This window comes from Pan troglodytes, chromosome 15, assembly GCF_028858775.2.
Source record: "Pan troglodytes isolate AG18354 chromosome 15, NHGRI_mPanTro3-v2.0_pri, whole genome shotgun sequence".
NCBI classification, from domain to species: Eukaryota; Metazoa; Chordata; class Mammalia; order Primates; family Hominidae; genus Pan; species Pan troglodytes.
In genome coordinates this window covers 33,507,595-33,522,764 of record NC_072413.2, presented here as the reverse complement: position 1 = coordinate 33,522,764, position 15,170 = coordinate 33,507,595, and the positions used below count along the sequence as shown (strand labels likewise).

The window sequence follows — 15,170 nt, the reverse complement described above, 5'->3', positions numbered from 1 at the left end:
TCCTGGCCTCAAGGGATCCTTTGGCCTTAGCCTCCTGAGTATCTTTTTTCTTTCTGTTATATAATTCATAAATTTAGGCTGGGCGTGGTGCAACACCTGTAATCCCAGCACTTTGGGAGGCTGAGGTGGGTGGATCATTTGAGGTCAGGAGTTAAAGACCACCCTGGCGAACATGGTGAAACCTCATCTCTATTAAAATACAAAAAAAAAAAGGCCATGCAGTAATGGTGTGCGCCTGTAATCCCAGCTACTCGGGAGAGGTTGAGGCAGGAGAATCGCTTGAGCCTGGGAGGTGGGGGTTGCAGTGAGCTGAGATCATGCCACTGCACTCCAGTCTGGGCAACAGAGTGAGACCTTGTCTCAAAAAAAAAAAAATCATAAATTTGTTCACTGTTTATTGTCCCTCATGCCCACCCACAATTTAACCTCTGTGATGGCAAGGATTTTTGTTTTGTTCACTGATACAGCTCAGACAACTTGAACAATAACCAGCATATATTAAGTGCTCAATAAATATTAGTTGAATGAATGAATCCCTAATGGTGTGGGAGTTAGTTCATCCTTTTTTATTTAAACCTGAATTTAAATTCATTTGTGACAGTTACTAGTTAGTATCAAACTCCTAGGCTCAAGCCAGGAGTGTCCAATCTTTTGGCTTCCCTGGCCACATTGGAAGAAGAATTGTCTTGAGCCACACATAAACTACACTAACACTAATGATAAGTGATGGGCTAAAAAAAAAATTGCAAAAAAATCTCATAATGTTTTAAGAATGTTTACAAATTTGTGTTGGGCCACACTGAAAGCCATCCTGGGCCACATGCAGCCTGCAGGTCATGGGTTGGATAAGCTTGGCTTAAGCAATCCTCCTGCCTTGCCCTCCCAAAGTGCTGAGATTACAGGTGTGAGCCAGCATGCCTGGCCTGTGATGGGATATTTCAAATCACACATATTACGCACCCTGCAGTCTATGAGAATTATTTCACACATTCAAACAAATCTTCATCCCCTCTTGTGGTATGGTATTTAAGCTGGGCATAGGATTTTGGATGGTGTATATATTTTAATACTCTAAAGGATACTTCCTGGAAGGAATCAACTTCATTTTCAACACAAACATAAATTGAAAGCTAGGATTAAAAATCAGGCTCCTTTAGGGTGGTGGCCACATCTGTTTTTGTTGTTGTTGTTGTTTTTGGCTTATTTTTTGAGATGGAGCCTTGCTCTGTCGCCTAGGCTGGAGTGCAGTGGCACGATCTCGGCTCATTGCAACTTCCGTCTCCTGGGTTCAAGTGATTGTTGTGCCTCAGCCTCCCAAGGAGCTGGAATTACAGGTGTGCACCACCACGCCTGGCTAATTTTTGCATTTTTAGTAGAGACAGGGTTTTGCCATGTTGGCCAGTTTGGTCTCAAACTCCTGGCCTCAAGTGATCCGCCTACCTCGGCCTCCCAAAATGCTGGGATTACAGGCGTGAGCCACCATGCCCAACTAGCCACATCTGTTTTGTTCACCAGTGTATCCTCAATACCAAACAGTGCCTAGCCTGAGGTAAGCACTCCAATCATTTGTTGAATATGCATTCTCACTGTTTAGGTTTTCTATTATGTTAATTGTTTTTCTTTATTCAAAAAGATTTGTCAGTAAATGAGAGATCCAAATTTCAAAACCCTAAAAGGTCAGAGATTTTATATTAGAATTTGAGATTTTTCCACATAGCTAAATGAATTCCTCTGGGAAATCTTTCAGAAAGACAAAACGTTTGCCAATTCCATTGCAAAGGGAAATCCCCTGGAAGCCGACTTCGTGAATATGTGCCAACGGGCTCCGGGCAGCAGCTAAACTACTCACTCAGGTGGACTTTCCCCTGGGTCAGGGAGCTTTCAGAAATGTCTGGGTACCAATACTGCAGCTCTAACACAAGCCTGGGTGGCAGACTTGCTGTGTCTGTGTGGAAAGTTTGATCTTCCTCTCTGTGGGGCCATCAAGTTAGACTTTTTGAAATGACTTTCTGGTTTTTTGAAAAAATTTAGAGATGACTTGACATCTCGTGAGTCTTGGAAAATCTCCTGGGGGCCTCCGTTTGGCAAGGCCCACATTCTCCCCTGGGGGTGGAGGTAGGTGGAAGGTAAGGGTTACCCACAAGGCAAAGGTAGAAAGTGGCAGTGTAGATTCCCAGAGACTGCAGACATGCTGAATCACATGGTGTTTAAAGGCAAGATAAGAATGTAGCCCTTAGCTTAAGGTGCTCTGCCGGCAGTTTCAGTGAGCCAGGGAATAAAAAAAAAAGAAGACTATTTGTGTTTCCATATGATATTAGCAGGGGTTGAAACACAGTGCCCTGTGAGTTGGCCACTTGCAATACAGCATCTTAGGGGAGTATCCTGATGTTAAGGGGCCCAAAAGGACAGCTGTAATAAGGACAGAGCTAGGGATGTAGCAGTTCTGGGTAAAGAAAGGGACGTAGGACTCTGCCCAGCTCTCTGGCCAGATTTTCACTAATTCAGAGCTTCCTCCCTGAGGACAAGAACCTGGCTCTGTATCTTTCCCTTTTTTGTCTTTCTCAGATCCTTCAGTTCTTCTTGCACCCCAGTAGCTATGGTTGGCTACCTAGGACTTCAGTCATTCTGGATGAGTGTTGGAGGAGGAGAAAAGGGTACTTTCTCTACTCTAGTTCTATAATTTATGGGTAAAGGAAACGGACAAATGGAGCACCAAATGTGGTTTGGGGTGTGACTTCTGTGACTTACATGAGGCAACTTACATGAGGTTATGCTTCTCATAAGCCCTTCAAACCCCTTAAAACCCTTCAAAGCCCTTCAAACCCCAGATTCCAATAAAGCAACCCTCCTCTGCCCCCTTGTCTGTAACATCTAGTGTGGTTCTTCTACCCTCTGGAACCAATGGTGGATGCAATACAGTGTTTAGCAACATAGAAGTCACACAACTATCATTTCCCTTCTGTGCCATCCCCTTACTAACCAGTCAATGTGGTTCTGGGCCTGGATTATCTCAGCCATTCCCTAGAATAAATGCTGTCCTTTGGTTTGAGAGGGAATAAACTTGTATCACTTCAACCCAAAGGACATTTAAATACAACTATACATGAACCCCTCTATAGAGCCAAAACCTTTAGCTTTTCAGTTCACCCTTGTTTTTTAGCTATAATAACTTCAGTATTATCCTCTTACGGCTTTTGATATTTCTTGTTTTTCCAAGCTCTGTCTTAAATGAAAACCCGATGCTCAGCTTCTTGTTTCTGGAAGCCAAGGACTTTGAAAAACACTGAGAATTCTCATGGGTCTCCCCACAATACTGGAAGAAACAACGGAAGACCCCAGCTGGCTTGGGCTTAACCGTTGGTGGTTTTTAACATACAGCTTCCCCATAGGCATGTTAACACAGGAAGCCCTTCATAGCTTGAGAGAACAGCAAATGTTCCAGTGAAAAATAAGATGGGGAAGGGTGGGAGAAGGGAACGGTCATATTGTGAACTTTGAAAATGGTCAGGTTCTGCTCTGAGTGTCAGCAGCACTGGGTTTGAATCTGAGCCTTGCCACAGATTACTTGGTGACCATAATCTCAGTTTCTTCTTCTCTCAAACAGGTGAGTATGCTGTACCCACTTTAAAAGGCATAGAAGTCCACTACGGTGAAATTAAGCCACCTACTATTTGACTGGAACTCAGCTTCTTTGTGAAAGGAGGGGGCGCACTGATGAATAAGGCCTGAATTGTTGGCTATTTCGCTTTGATCTATCCCTAGTAAAGAATGAAACCAAATAGGTACTGCATGGGCCTGCACTGCACACTGCTATTATTCAGAAGTGAAACTCACTCTGTCTTAATTTGGAAAGCAGCTAATTCTTACCTATCGTGTCTCACACACATGCAGCCTTCACCCATGAATGTTGATGGGGGGTGGAACTGCAAGATCAATTATTTCATGATACCTCCCTACATCTTGGGATCTTTATGAACTTTATTTAGACTTTATTCACTCTATTCCCCACCCCCACCCCCAGCTCCCTGAAGGTGGGGAAAGGGAGGTGCAGAGATTGGCCAGTCACTAAGAAAGTGAGTCAAGAACAGAGAGGAAATAAGACTCAACAGCCTTCCCTTTAGCCTTGAGACACTTCCTCTTCCTTGAGGTTTCCTAATTGGCTGACTCTAATTCCTATTTTCTTACCACAAAATTAAGTCATCTGTGATGCTCAGAATGAACCAAATTCTCTTGAGGGTAATTGGAGAGAGGGAGAGAGAAAATGCAAATGAATGAGGTTTCTGATCATTTTGACCAATATTTTCAGTCACTAATTTAGAAACTAGTTCTTGAGAGTCCAGTTATTGATAGAAAAGCAAGAGTGTGCTACAGTTTTTTTTTTTTTTTTTTTTTTTGAGATAGAGTTTTGCTTTGTCACTCTGGCTAGAGTGCAGTGGCACGATCTTGGCTCACTGCAACCTCTGCCTCCCAGGCGATCCTCCCACTTCAGCCTCCCAAGTAGCTGGGACTACAGGCATGCACCACCATGCTTGGCTGATTTTTAAGTTTTTTGTAGAGATAATGTCTCACTATATTGCCCAGGCTGGTCTTGAACTCCTGGGCTTAAGTGATCCTCCTGCCTCAGCCTCCCAAAGTGCTGGGATTATAGTCATCGCACCTGACTCCAGTTTTTTCTACTTGCTTTTGAATGACTTGATGAACCTCAGCTGAGATCCTCAAACTTCACTCTAAATGTATTTCATTCATAATGGTGAAACAAAGGCAAGTTCCAAAAATCAACCACAGACAGCAGATTTAGGCACTGAAACATTCCAAAGATTAAAAACTCTGGGATGATGTCTTACAAGTACATAGCAAGTTTTATCCCAGTTACCACAGTACCAAGTACAGAGTAGATGTCTAATGAATAAACCTTTAATTCACTGAAGATATCATATGATTATAGAGGATGGCACTGAGAAGTTATTGTTTTTTTGAGGATCAGTGAGGCATCAGACACCACAGATTAAGTTCCCACTTAGCCAGCTCACACACAAAATACCAAGGAGCAAGAGGGGAATTCACTTAAAGGAGAAGTAGGCATTAGAGGTAAAAATCAGGAAGATATTTTCAAACAAATTCTCCAAAGTCATTCAATATTTACTGAGCTCCCTCTTTGGGCAAGAAGCTGGGCTAGCTGCTCTGGGAGACACACAGATGAACCCGACGGCGTCCCCACCAGAGTTCCATGGAGATGAAACATGAATGAAAGCAAAGCTAACATGAGGTAGTCTGTAATACACAAGGAAATGTGTAACAGAGCAGCACAGATGAGAAAATGACCTTATATGCTCATGGGCCAGAGGGAATGTAAGACTACCTGTTGGAAGATGCATGTCCAAGCTCGGCTTAGAACAGGGAGAACTCTTAACAGGTGTGTTAAGAGCAATGTTAGGAGCAATGTGGGAGGCACCACAATGCAACATGGAATGGGAGTGGCATAAACAAGCAGAGGAAGAAAAAAGATCCTGTGTTTAGGGCAAGCTAGGCAATAGCCTAACCTAAGTATGACTCAAAAAATGTTTTGGATTAGGGTACAAATGAAAGGAGCTGGCCTTGGATACTAAGCTAAGGAATTTATGCTCTATCTAGTTGGAAGGCTACGGGGAGACATTTAATGTTTTTGAGCAAGGAGAGTGGCAAGACTAGAATTATGCTTTGGGAAGATAAACCTTGTAGCTGTATTTATGAGGAACTGTCATTGGGGACATCAGCCAGGAGGCTATTGATAATAGACCAAGTGAAAGTTTTTGAAGGCCTGAACTGGGGTAAGCAGCAATAGGAATGGAAAGAAGAGATTATCTGCAAAAAATTTGTAAAGGCTGGACATGGTGGCTCATGCCTATCTATAATCCTAGCACTTTGGGAGGCCGAGTTGGGGGGAGGATTGCTTGAGCCCAGGAGTTTGAGACCAGCTTGGGCAACATGGCAAAACCCTTTATCTACAAAAAATAAATTAACCAGGTGTGGTGGTGTCCACCTTATAGGGTGTGTGCCAATGGTCCCAGTTACTTGGGAGGCTGAGGCAGGATAATTGCTTGAGCCCAGGAGGTCGAGGCTGCAGTGAGCTATGATTGCATCACGGCACTCCAGCCTGGGCAACAGAGTGAGACCCCATCTCCTAAAAAAAAAAAAAAAAAAAAAAAGAGTTCTAGTCTAACATCCTATTACACCTATTGCAAAAATTTTAGACTGTGCAGAAGATGAAGTAAAAATCATCCACAACCCAACATCCAGAGATACCTATTGACATTGTGGAATCAATGAAATGTTATTCCTTCCAGACATTTTCCTCCAAGTATTTTTTCTCTTCCTCTCTCTCTCTTTTTTTTTTTTTTTTTTTTTTTTTTGTAGAGATAGGGTCTCCCTGTGTTGCCCAGGCTGGTCTTGTACTCCTGGGCTCAAAAGATTCTCCCACCTCAGCCTCCCGAAGTGTTAGGATTACAGGTGTGAGCCACCACACCTGACCAGCCAAGTATTTTCTTTCCTTCATTTAAAAAATGGGATCTTACTAGACATACTATTTTGGAGCTGCTTTTTCATTGATTCTATGCCAATGTACAAAGTATCGGTGGGGCACGGTGGCTCACGCCTGTAATCCCAGCACTTTGGGAGGCCAAGGTGAGTGAACACCTGAGGTCAGGAGTTTGACACCAGCCTGGCCAACATGGTGAAACCTTGACTCCACTAAAAAATACAAAAAAATTAGCTGGGTGTGGTGGTGCACGCCTGTAGTCCCAGCTACTCAGGAGGCTGAGGCAGGAGAACCACTTGAGCCCAGGAGGCAGAGGTTGCAGTGAGCTGAGATCTTTCCTTTGCACTCCAGCCTGACCCTGTGGGGTCTCACTCTGTTGCCCAGGCTGTGTGGGTCTCACTCTGTTGCCCAGGCTGGAGTGCAGTGGCTCGATCTTGGCTCACTGCAACCTGTGCCTCCCAGGCTCAAGCAATCCTCCTACCTCAGCCTCCTGAGTAGCTGAGACGACAGGCACATGCCACCGTGCCCAGCTAATTTTTGTCTTTTTTGTAGAGATGGGGGGAATCTCACCATGCTTCCCAGGCTGGTCTTGAGCTCCTAGACGCAAGAAATCCTCCTGTCTTGACCTCCCAAAGTGCAAAGTATCATTTTAATCATTGCAACGTTAAAAGTTATGTTTAGGTTAGGTGCAATGGCTCATCCTGTAATCCCAGCGCTTTGGAAGGCCGAGATAAGTGGATTGCTTGAGGCCAGGAGTTCAGGACCAGCCTGGGAAACATAGTGAGACCCTGTCTGTAAAAAAAAAAATTTTTTTAATTTACAAATAAGTTAGAAAATTATCTGGGGGTGGTAGAGTGCGCCAGTAGTACCAGCTACTCAGGAGGCTGAGGCAGGAGGATTGCTTGAGTCCAGGAGGTCAAGGCTGCAGTGAGTCATGATCACTCTGCTGCACATCAGCCTGGGTGACAGCAGGACCCTGTCTCAAAAAATAAAAAATTAAATTACAGTTATTTACTTCTTCCCTTATTTTGAATAGTTACTTCCAATTTCATTATTGTCAATTACACTATTATGAATAAGCTGTTTTCAAAGTGGTTCAGTTTGAGTGTCTCAGGTGAAGTTGGTCAGCTGCAAATGTGGAATTGGAAAGAAACCGATGGCAGAGATGGTGCCTTCTTTTGAGAATGTTGCTATGAAACTATCCCTGGGAAAGCACAGTTTTGTCCAGTCAGAGCCTAAAGGTATTTGTAAGTAAATGGGAAAGAGCTGGAGGAAAGGGATTAACTGAGAACAAGATCCCAATTCAGCAAGAAGGAACAGCATGGATGTAGGTAGAAAAAGTAACCTAGAGCCGGGAGTAGTGGCTGATGCCTGTAATCCTGGCACCTTGAGAGGCCAAGGCAGGAGGACTGATAGAGGCAAAGAGTTCAAGACCAACCTGATCCTGTCTCTATTTTATAATTAAAAAAAATTTTTTTTTTAAGAAACCTAGGGAAGAAAAGGGAGAAAAGATTCAGGAGAGGAAAATTATTGGAAAAGGCAAACATTGATGAAGAGGTTCATAACAGATGGCTTTTAGTTTCCAGTTAAGTCTGCTGAGTGTGAGAATGATGAGACTGACTCAGGACTTGGACTCACAGGTGTTGTTTTATTACTATTTTTTATATAATTGTGGAGCTCACTGAGGCCCTTACTTCTCAAATTACAGTCTGCAGCATTGGCATCACGGGGTATGTCAGACCTGAATCAGAACTGGCATTTTGAGTGGGATCCCCAGGTGATTCTATGCCTATTAAGTTTGAGAAGCACTGTGATGGCCCATCTTCCCCACTTAACAGAAAAGGAAATGAAGGCTCCAGGAGATTAGCTGCTTGCAACTTACCTTTGCAGAGTTAAGACTGCAAAGGTTGGGAGAGCTCCTTCAGGAAATTAATGGGAATTTCATGACTTTTCTAGCAATACTATGGTATACAGGAGTGGAGAAAGTGGAATGGTTTGTGGCTACTCAAAATAAGGTTTAGAACTGAAAAGATGGAGACCAAAGGAGGTAAAAAGTATGAAAGAATTTGCACTGCTATTGAAGCCATCCCTCCCATGAATGCTTTGAGAGGCAGGGTAGGGAGAAAGGCAAGCAAAGTCAGATGGGAAAGGGCAATAGAGGCTTCCTGGGTGAGGAAGGGATAGGTCTAAGAACAGGTCAATGGTGGTTTAACCCAGTGGTGGTTGGGTTAAAGGAGTGGGGCAGGTAAGGAGGTTGTGGGCAAAATGAGGAACTTGAAAGTTTAAAATCCTGAAACTAATCAAAAAGGTTGGCCATCTCATAGGGAGCCAAAAGTCACAAAATCAGGTAAGTGTGGTGGTGCATGCCTGTAATCCCGGCTACTTGGGAGGCTGAGGCAGGAGGATCGCTTGAGCCCAGGAGTTTGAGGCTGCAGTGAGCTATGACCACTGTGAATAGCTACTGCACTCCAGCCTGGGCAACACAGTGAGACCCCATTTCGAAAACAAACAACAACAACAAATCATGAGACCAGAGTTAAGAAACAATGAGACCAGGCTGGGTGTGGAGGCTCATGCCTGTAATCCCAGCACTTTGGGAGGCCAAGGTGGTCTGATCACTTGAGGTCAGGAGTTTAAGACCAGCTTGGCCAACATGACGAAACCCTGTCTCTACTAAACATACAAAAATTAGGTGGGCATGGTGGCACGTGCCTGTAATCCCAGCTACTTGGGAGGCTGAGGCATGAGAATCGCTTGAATCCGGGAGGTGGAGGTTGCAGTGAGCCAAATTGACGCCACTGAGCTCCAGCCTGGGTGATAGAGTGAGACTCCATCTCAAGAAAAAAAAAAAAAAAAAAAAAAGAAACAATGAGACCAAAATGTGGATGGAGTTGGAATCTCTGGTGATACTGGCAATGGGAGTGGAAGAAAAATACATTTTTGTTGTTGTTGTATTTTTAGTAGAGACAGGGTTTTGCCATGTTGGCCAGCCTGGTCTCGAACTCCTGACCTCAGGTGATCCACCTGCCTCGGCCTCCCAAAGTGCTAGGATTACAGGCATGAGCCATTGCACCAGGCCGAAAAATACATTCTTTTTTTTTTTTTTGAGACGGAGTCTTGCTCTGTCGCCCAGGCTGGAGCTGGAGTGTAGTGGCGCGATCTCGGCTCACTGCAAGCTCCGCCTCCCTGGTTCACGCCATTCTCCTGCCTCAGCCTCCCGAGTAGCTGGGATTACAGGCACCTGCCACCACGCCCGGCTAATTTTTTTGTATTTTTAGTAGAGACGGGGTTTCACCGTGTTAGCCAGGATGGTCTCGATCTCCTGACCTCGTGATCCGCCCGCCTCAGCCTCCCAAAGTGCTGGGATTACAGGCGTGAGCCACCACGCCTGGCCCGAAAAGTACATTCTTATAACATGTATAAAGTACAAACTATTCAATACTGATTTCCTCACAGAAACTTCCCTTGGTGTGTTGATGAACAAAGAGTTACATGATTTGCTTTAAGCAGTAAAAAGCTCTTTATCTGTGTAAAGCAGCAATTGTTCCTTAGACGTTCTCTTCAAAAACATGGTCTGACCAGAGTTTATTTCTTTAGGAGTTGGAGATCAGAGGGCCTGACTTAGAAAAGACCCATTACATCAAGGATTTGACCACTCCTGCCAGAATAGCGCTAAGTGCCAAAGGACGTGACCCTTAATTTGAGCCAACAGCTATTATCAGGGTTCAGCTTCTGTGAACACAGATTTCCTTCTGAACAAAGCAAGCCTTGAGTAGCAGTTTGTGAGTATACAGCTATGCAAGTACTATTTTATGGTGTCCAGCAATGCTCTAGTTTAAGCTGGCTGCCCCTTTTTATGAATTTACATTATTAATTATTAGAATACATGAGGCCGAGTGCAGTGGCTCATGCCTGTAATCCCAGCACTTTGGGAGGTCGAGGTGGGCGGATCACCTGAGGTCTGGAGTTCGAGACTAGCCTGACCAACATGGAGAAACCCTGTCTCTACTAAAAATACAAAATTAGCCGGGCATAGTGGCACATGCCTGTAATCCCAGCTACTCAGGAGGCTGAAGCAGGAGAATTGCTTGAACCAGGGAGGCAGAGGTTGCAGTGAGCCGAGATCGTGCCACTGCACTCCAGCCTGGGCAAGAAGAGCGAAACTCCATCTCAAATACACACACACAAAAGAATACATGAGGAAGAAGTGACTGTAAGAACAGGGAAAATTTTTCATTTTCTGTCAGGTGAAAAAAACATGTTACAAAAGAGTTCCTAGAGAATAAGTATATATGTATAGAAAAACAAAAAATGAGTATATATGTATAGAAAAATATATACGTACAACAACTTAATAGCAATAGACTGCTCAGCCATGGAACACAGGATAGAAAAAAAAGCAACTTTGGATTCTAGAGCAAGGTCATTGTAAAGAGGAATAAAATATAAGAATGATTTATTTTCAAAGAATCAGTAATATAGTACATCTCAAGCAACAAGTCTCAGTGAGGGACTTACCTCTCCGAAGACCTGCCATAGCCACCTCCAAAGGAAGCTACTTCATGAGGTGGAGGCTCCATCCCATTCTCCTAGCCTAGGACAGTACCCTGCTCCAGCAGAGCCGCATGGATGGAATTGTCAGGGAATTCCATTGGCATCCTATTGGATACTGACATTCTCTGTTCTGATGCAGTCATAGAAAGCACAAGAAACCTTATTTATTTATTTATTTATTTTTGAGATGGAATCTCACTCTGTCATCAGGCTGGAGTACGGTGGTGCAATCTCGGCTCACTGCAACCTCTGCCTCCCGGGTTCAAGCAATTCTCCTGCCTCAGCCTCCCGAGTAGCTGGGACTACAGGCGCACACCACCATGCCCAGCTAATTTTTGTATTTTTAGTAGAGACGGGGTTTCACCATGTTGGCCAGGATGGTCTCAATCAATCTCTTGACCTCAGGTGATCCTCCCGCCTCGGCCTCCCAAAGTGCTGGGATTACAGGCATGAGTCACTGCACCCGGCCAGGAAACCTCTTTTAATAGTAGACTTTAAATATTTAGATGTGAACTGAACTTGGTATCTATATAATGTTCTAGTCCATCTGAGAGTGATGAGGCAATCTGACCTGGTCTCATTAAAATGAATTAATGTCTATCATATTCAAAATTAAAGCCCCTACTAATGATTTCTCAAGTATTTGCTTCTTGGGCTGGCTTTTAAATAGCACTGAAGAGATGAGTGGGATAGTCATTTTAATGTGCTCGAAATTAACTCTCTACATCAAATTTCTTGTCAGAAGTTACCAAAACCTTCCTATGTTACTGCTATTTATAATAACAAATTACCACGGTTATCATAATAACTCGATCCATTAGATAAGAGTATACTTCTGAGGGCACTCTGGTAGCAAAACAATTTTTAGCTGCCATCAGTGACTAGATAATTGTCTTCCTGTTTATTTCCATTACCAGTTAAAAGCAAGTTGTGTATGTAGTAGAACCTCTGGAAGCACTCGTCAGATCAAATAATGCCAAAAAACCCACAAAAACAAAAAACTAAACTTGGGGAGAGGGAACGTCAGGACATCATGAAAAAGCATAAATGGAGATGATAAAAGTAAAGATTATTTCTCAAATTTTATTACATTTATTCATCTGTGTTCCTGTCTCTTGTATTTTCATCCTGTTATTTTCTATGGCTTCCTCTCTGTAGAGCTCTAAATGGAACTTCCTTTGTTTATTTAGCACAGACTCAAGCAGACTGCTTGTCACTGGCCAGGACTGGGCAGGTAAAAGCTGGTCCTATTTCCTTTCTGCTCACTCCTAAGTGCCTTTTACAAATTTCCTTTCTTATTCTTGCTCCCCTCCTGCCTCCTGTAGGGCTGCTGGACTATAGAGATGCCTCATTTCAGGCTGTGCGGGGTGACTCACACCTGTAATCCCAGCACTTTGGGAGGCTGAGGTGGGTGGATCACCTGAGGTCAGGAGTTTGAGAGCAACCAGGGCAACATGGTGAAAACCCGTCTCTACTAAAAATGCAAAAATTAGCCAGGCGTCATGGCGCATGCCTGTAATTCCAGCTGCCCGAGAGGCAGAGGCATGAGAATTGCTTGAACCCAGGAGGCAGAGGTTGCAGTGAACTGAGATCAAACCATTGCACTCCAGCCTAGATGAAAAAAGATCAAGACTCTGTCTCAAAAAAAAAAATAAATAAAAGTGAGAAATCTGCTAGAGGACCAAGGAAGCAGTAATTATATTTAAGTGCAGACTTGAGAAGAAAAATTAATTTCCTATGAAGAATAAGCCACCTCAGATGAGGTAGTCCCAACAGAGCCCTGAGAGAATAAACTCAGCCTTCTTCCTTGAGATTTTCTTTTCACTGGGTCTGAGAACAGCAGGAGGAAAAGTGTATAAATTCAGAATGCAAGGGGGAAGCACAAAGTATTTTAGAAATACTTTTAAGTGGCAAAGTCAATGCTCTTTCAAATCCTTCATTGTTCACAACTGATTTTAAAGATACTAACAATTTAAGAACAGCTTTTAAAATAATTCCTCCTTCTTGTGGTGTCCAGGAGCTTGCTTGACAGGTACCTTTTTTTCACTCAAATGATCAGAACACAAATGGGCAGCCTAAGTGTCTGGTACCAGCTGCTTCCTTCAGGGAATCCCTGCACTCCTCAAGGTCACTGTGGCAGTATGACTTATGCTGAGCAACCCTACAATGGTTCCCCACTCCTGGACAAGGGACAGATGCACTTCAGTTTATCTCAAGCAGAAGTTAGGGTTTTGTTTCTAAATGGTATTAGAGGTATTTTAAAATGTAATTTCTCTACCACAATGTTCTATACTGCTGAGCCATTCAGGATACTTGGGCCCTTAAAAGAGGTACGCCCCTGTTCCTTCTTCTCATTCTTACCTCCCTCCCTTTGAGACAGGGTCTCGCTCTGTCACCTAGGCTGGAGTGTAGTAGCATGATCATAGCTCACTGTAGCCTTGACCTCTGGGGCTCAAGTGATCCTCCCACCTCAGCCTTCTGAGTAGCTGGGACCACAGGCATGTGCTACCATGCCCAGCTAATTTTTAAATTTTTTGTCGACACGGGTCTCCCTGTGTTGCCTAGGCTGGTCTCCAACTCCTGGCTTCAAGCAATTCTCCCATTTGGCCTCCCAAAGTGCTGGAACTGTAGGTTTGGGCCACCATGCCCTGACTCCTCCCCCATCTCTATGTGCCAGTAGAAGAAAGAGTATTTGGGAATTAGAAGAGCTGGGTTATGGCTGAAATGTCCGCACTAACTAGCCGTGGGATTCAGGGAAGCCAGGTCATCTTCCTGGGTCTGTTCCTCATCTCCAAAATGGACTTTACATGCTCTAAGGTTTACTCCTGCTCTAAAGTTCTAGTTTTCTTCTTGTAGCTTCTCCCGTCTTTTTTTTTTTTTTAAGAGACAGGGTCTTGCTATGTTGCCCAGGTTGGTCTCCAACTCTGGGCCTAAAGTGATCCTCCTGTCTTGGCCTCCCAAAGTGCTGGAATTAACAGGTATGAGCCACCACTTCGGCCTCCTCCTCTATCTCTATGTGCTCCTTTTTTGGGAATTTGCATTAGCCTTTTAGATGGGCTTAATAAATACTTTTTGTCTTCTTAAAATGTTTTTCTTAAAACTATGATAGTTACTTAAAAAAAGAAGTTTAGCTCACTGAAAGCACAGTTTCCTAAGTATGTAGTTTATGAAATTTGGAAAATAAGCAGACTGAATTTATTAGAGCTTTCGCAGTATCTTTTAATGCTCTCAATATATCCAATGTTTTCCTGGAGAGCTCTTTTGTCTTGGTGTGCAGTAATGTTGCATTCAGTAAATAGGTAAGAAGATAAAACGTCCCCTCCTTGGATTTTCCTAAATTGTTTCTCTGTGCATAATACATACCTTAATTATACACATGTATATGGTTTGATATAAAAGAGGTCATTGTTTATTTCATGTAAGTAATTATCTTTTCTTACCCTAACTTACTTTGAGGTATATTGTCATAAATGTATCAATTTAAAATGTTTAGTGTGAGGAATTTTAACTAATATATACATATAGCTATGTTACTATTACCCAAATCAATATAAGAAACTTTCCATCACCCCGAGAAAGTTCTCTCAAGTTCTCTCATATCCCTTTCCTCAGGCAATTACTATTCTGATTTTTATCACAATAGAGTAGTTTTTGCCTGTTCTTGCATATTGAATACAGTATGTATACGTAAAGAAAGAACTATCATGAAGGGGTGCAGACATGAATATTTTCAGCTGAAATCAAGGGCTAATAAACTGTAAAGCTGGCTAGTGAGTGGAAAAAACAGAAATGTAACTATTAAAATATAATCACTTTGTTAAATTAAGTCAAACTTGATTAAGTGGAAAAAAATTGGCATATTTTAGAAAGCCCACATATACTGAATGATGAAATTAATGGTGTTCACAAAATGTTGAACCAATTTGGAAAAGAGATTATAGAATGAAGAAAAAACCATCATAGTCTAGAGAAGTGAGGCTGGGCACTGTGGCTCAAGTCTGCAATTCCAGCACTTTGTTTTGTTTTGAGACAAGGTCTCGCTCTGTCACCCAGGCTAGAGTGCAGTGGTGCAACGTTGGCTCATTGCAGCCTTGACCTCCGA

General features: G+C 43.1%; 1 protein-coding gene across 2 annotated transcripts in view; it reads right to left on the bottom strand.

The window, feature by feature from the left end:
- Positions 1-11,193, bottom strand: part of PSMA6 (proteasome 20S subunit alpha 6) — a 39,092-nt gene extending 27,899 nt beyond the window's left edge. Inside the window, exon 1 of one of the 2 annotated variants that reach the window (XM_016925745.3) lies at positions 11,033-11,193. In XM_016925745.3, coding sequence (XP_016781234.1) covers positions 11,033-11,051 — 19 coding nt within the window. In that variant the 5' untranslated portion in view covers positions 11,052-11,193. The remainder of the gene's footprint in view (positions 1-11,032) is intronic. The other variant, XM_063792676.1, reaches the window with a different exon arrangement.
- Between the last annotated feature and the right edge of the window lie 3,977 nt (positions 11,194-15,170).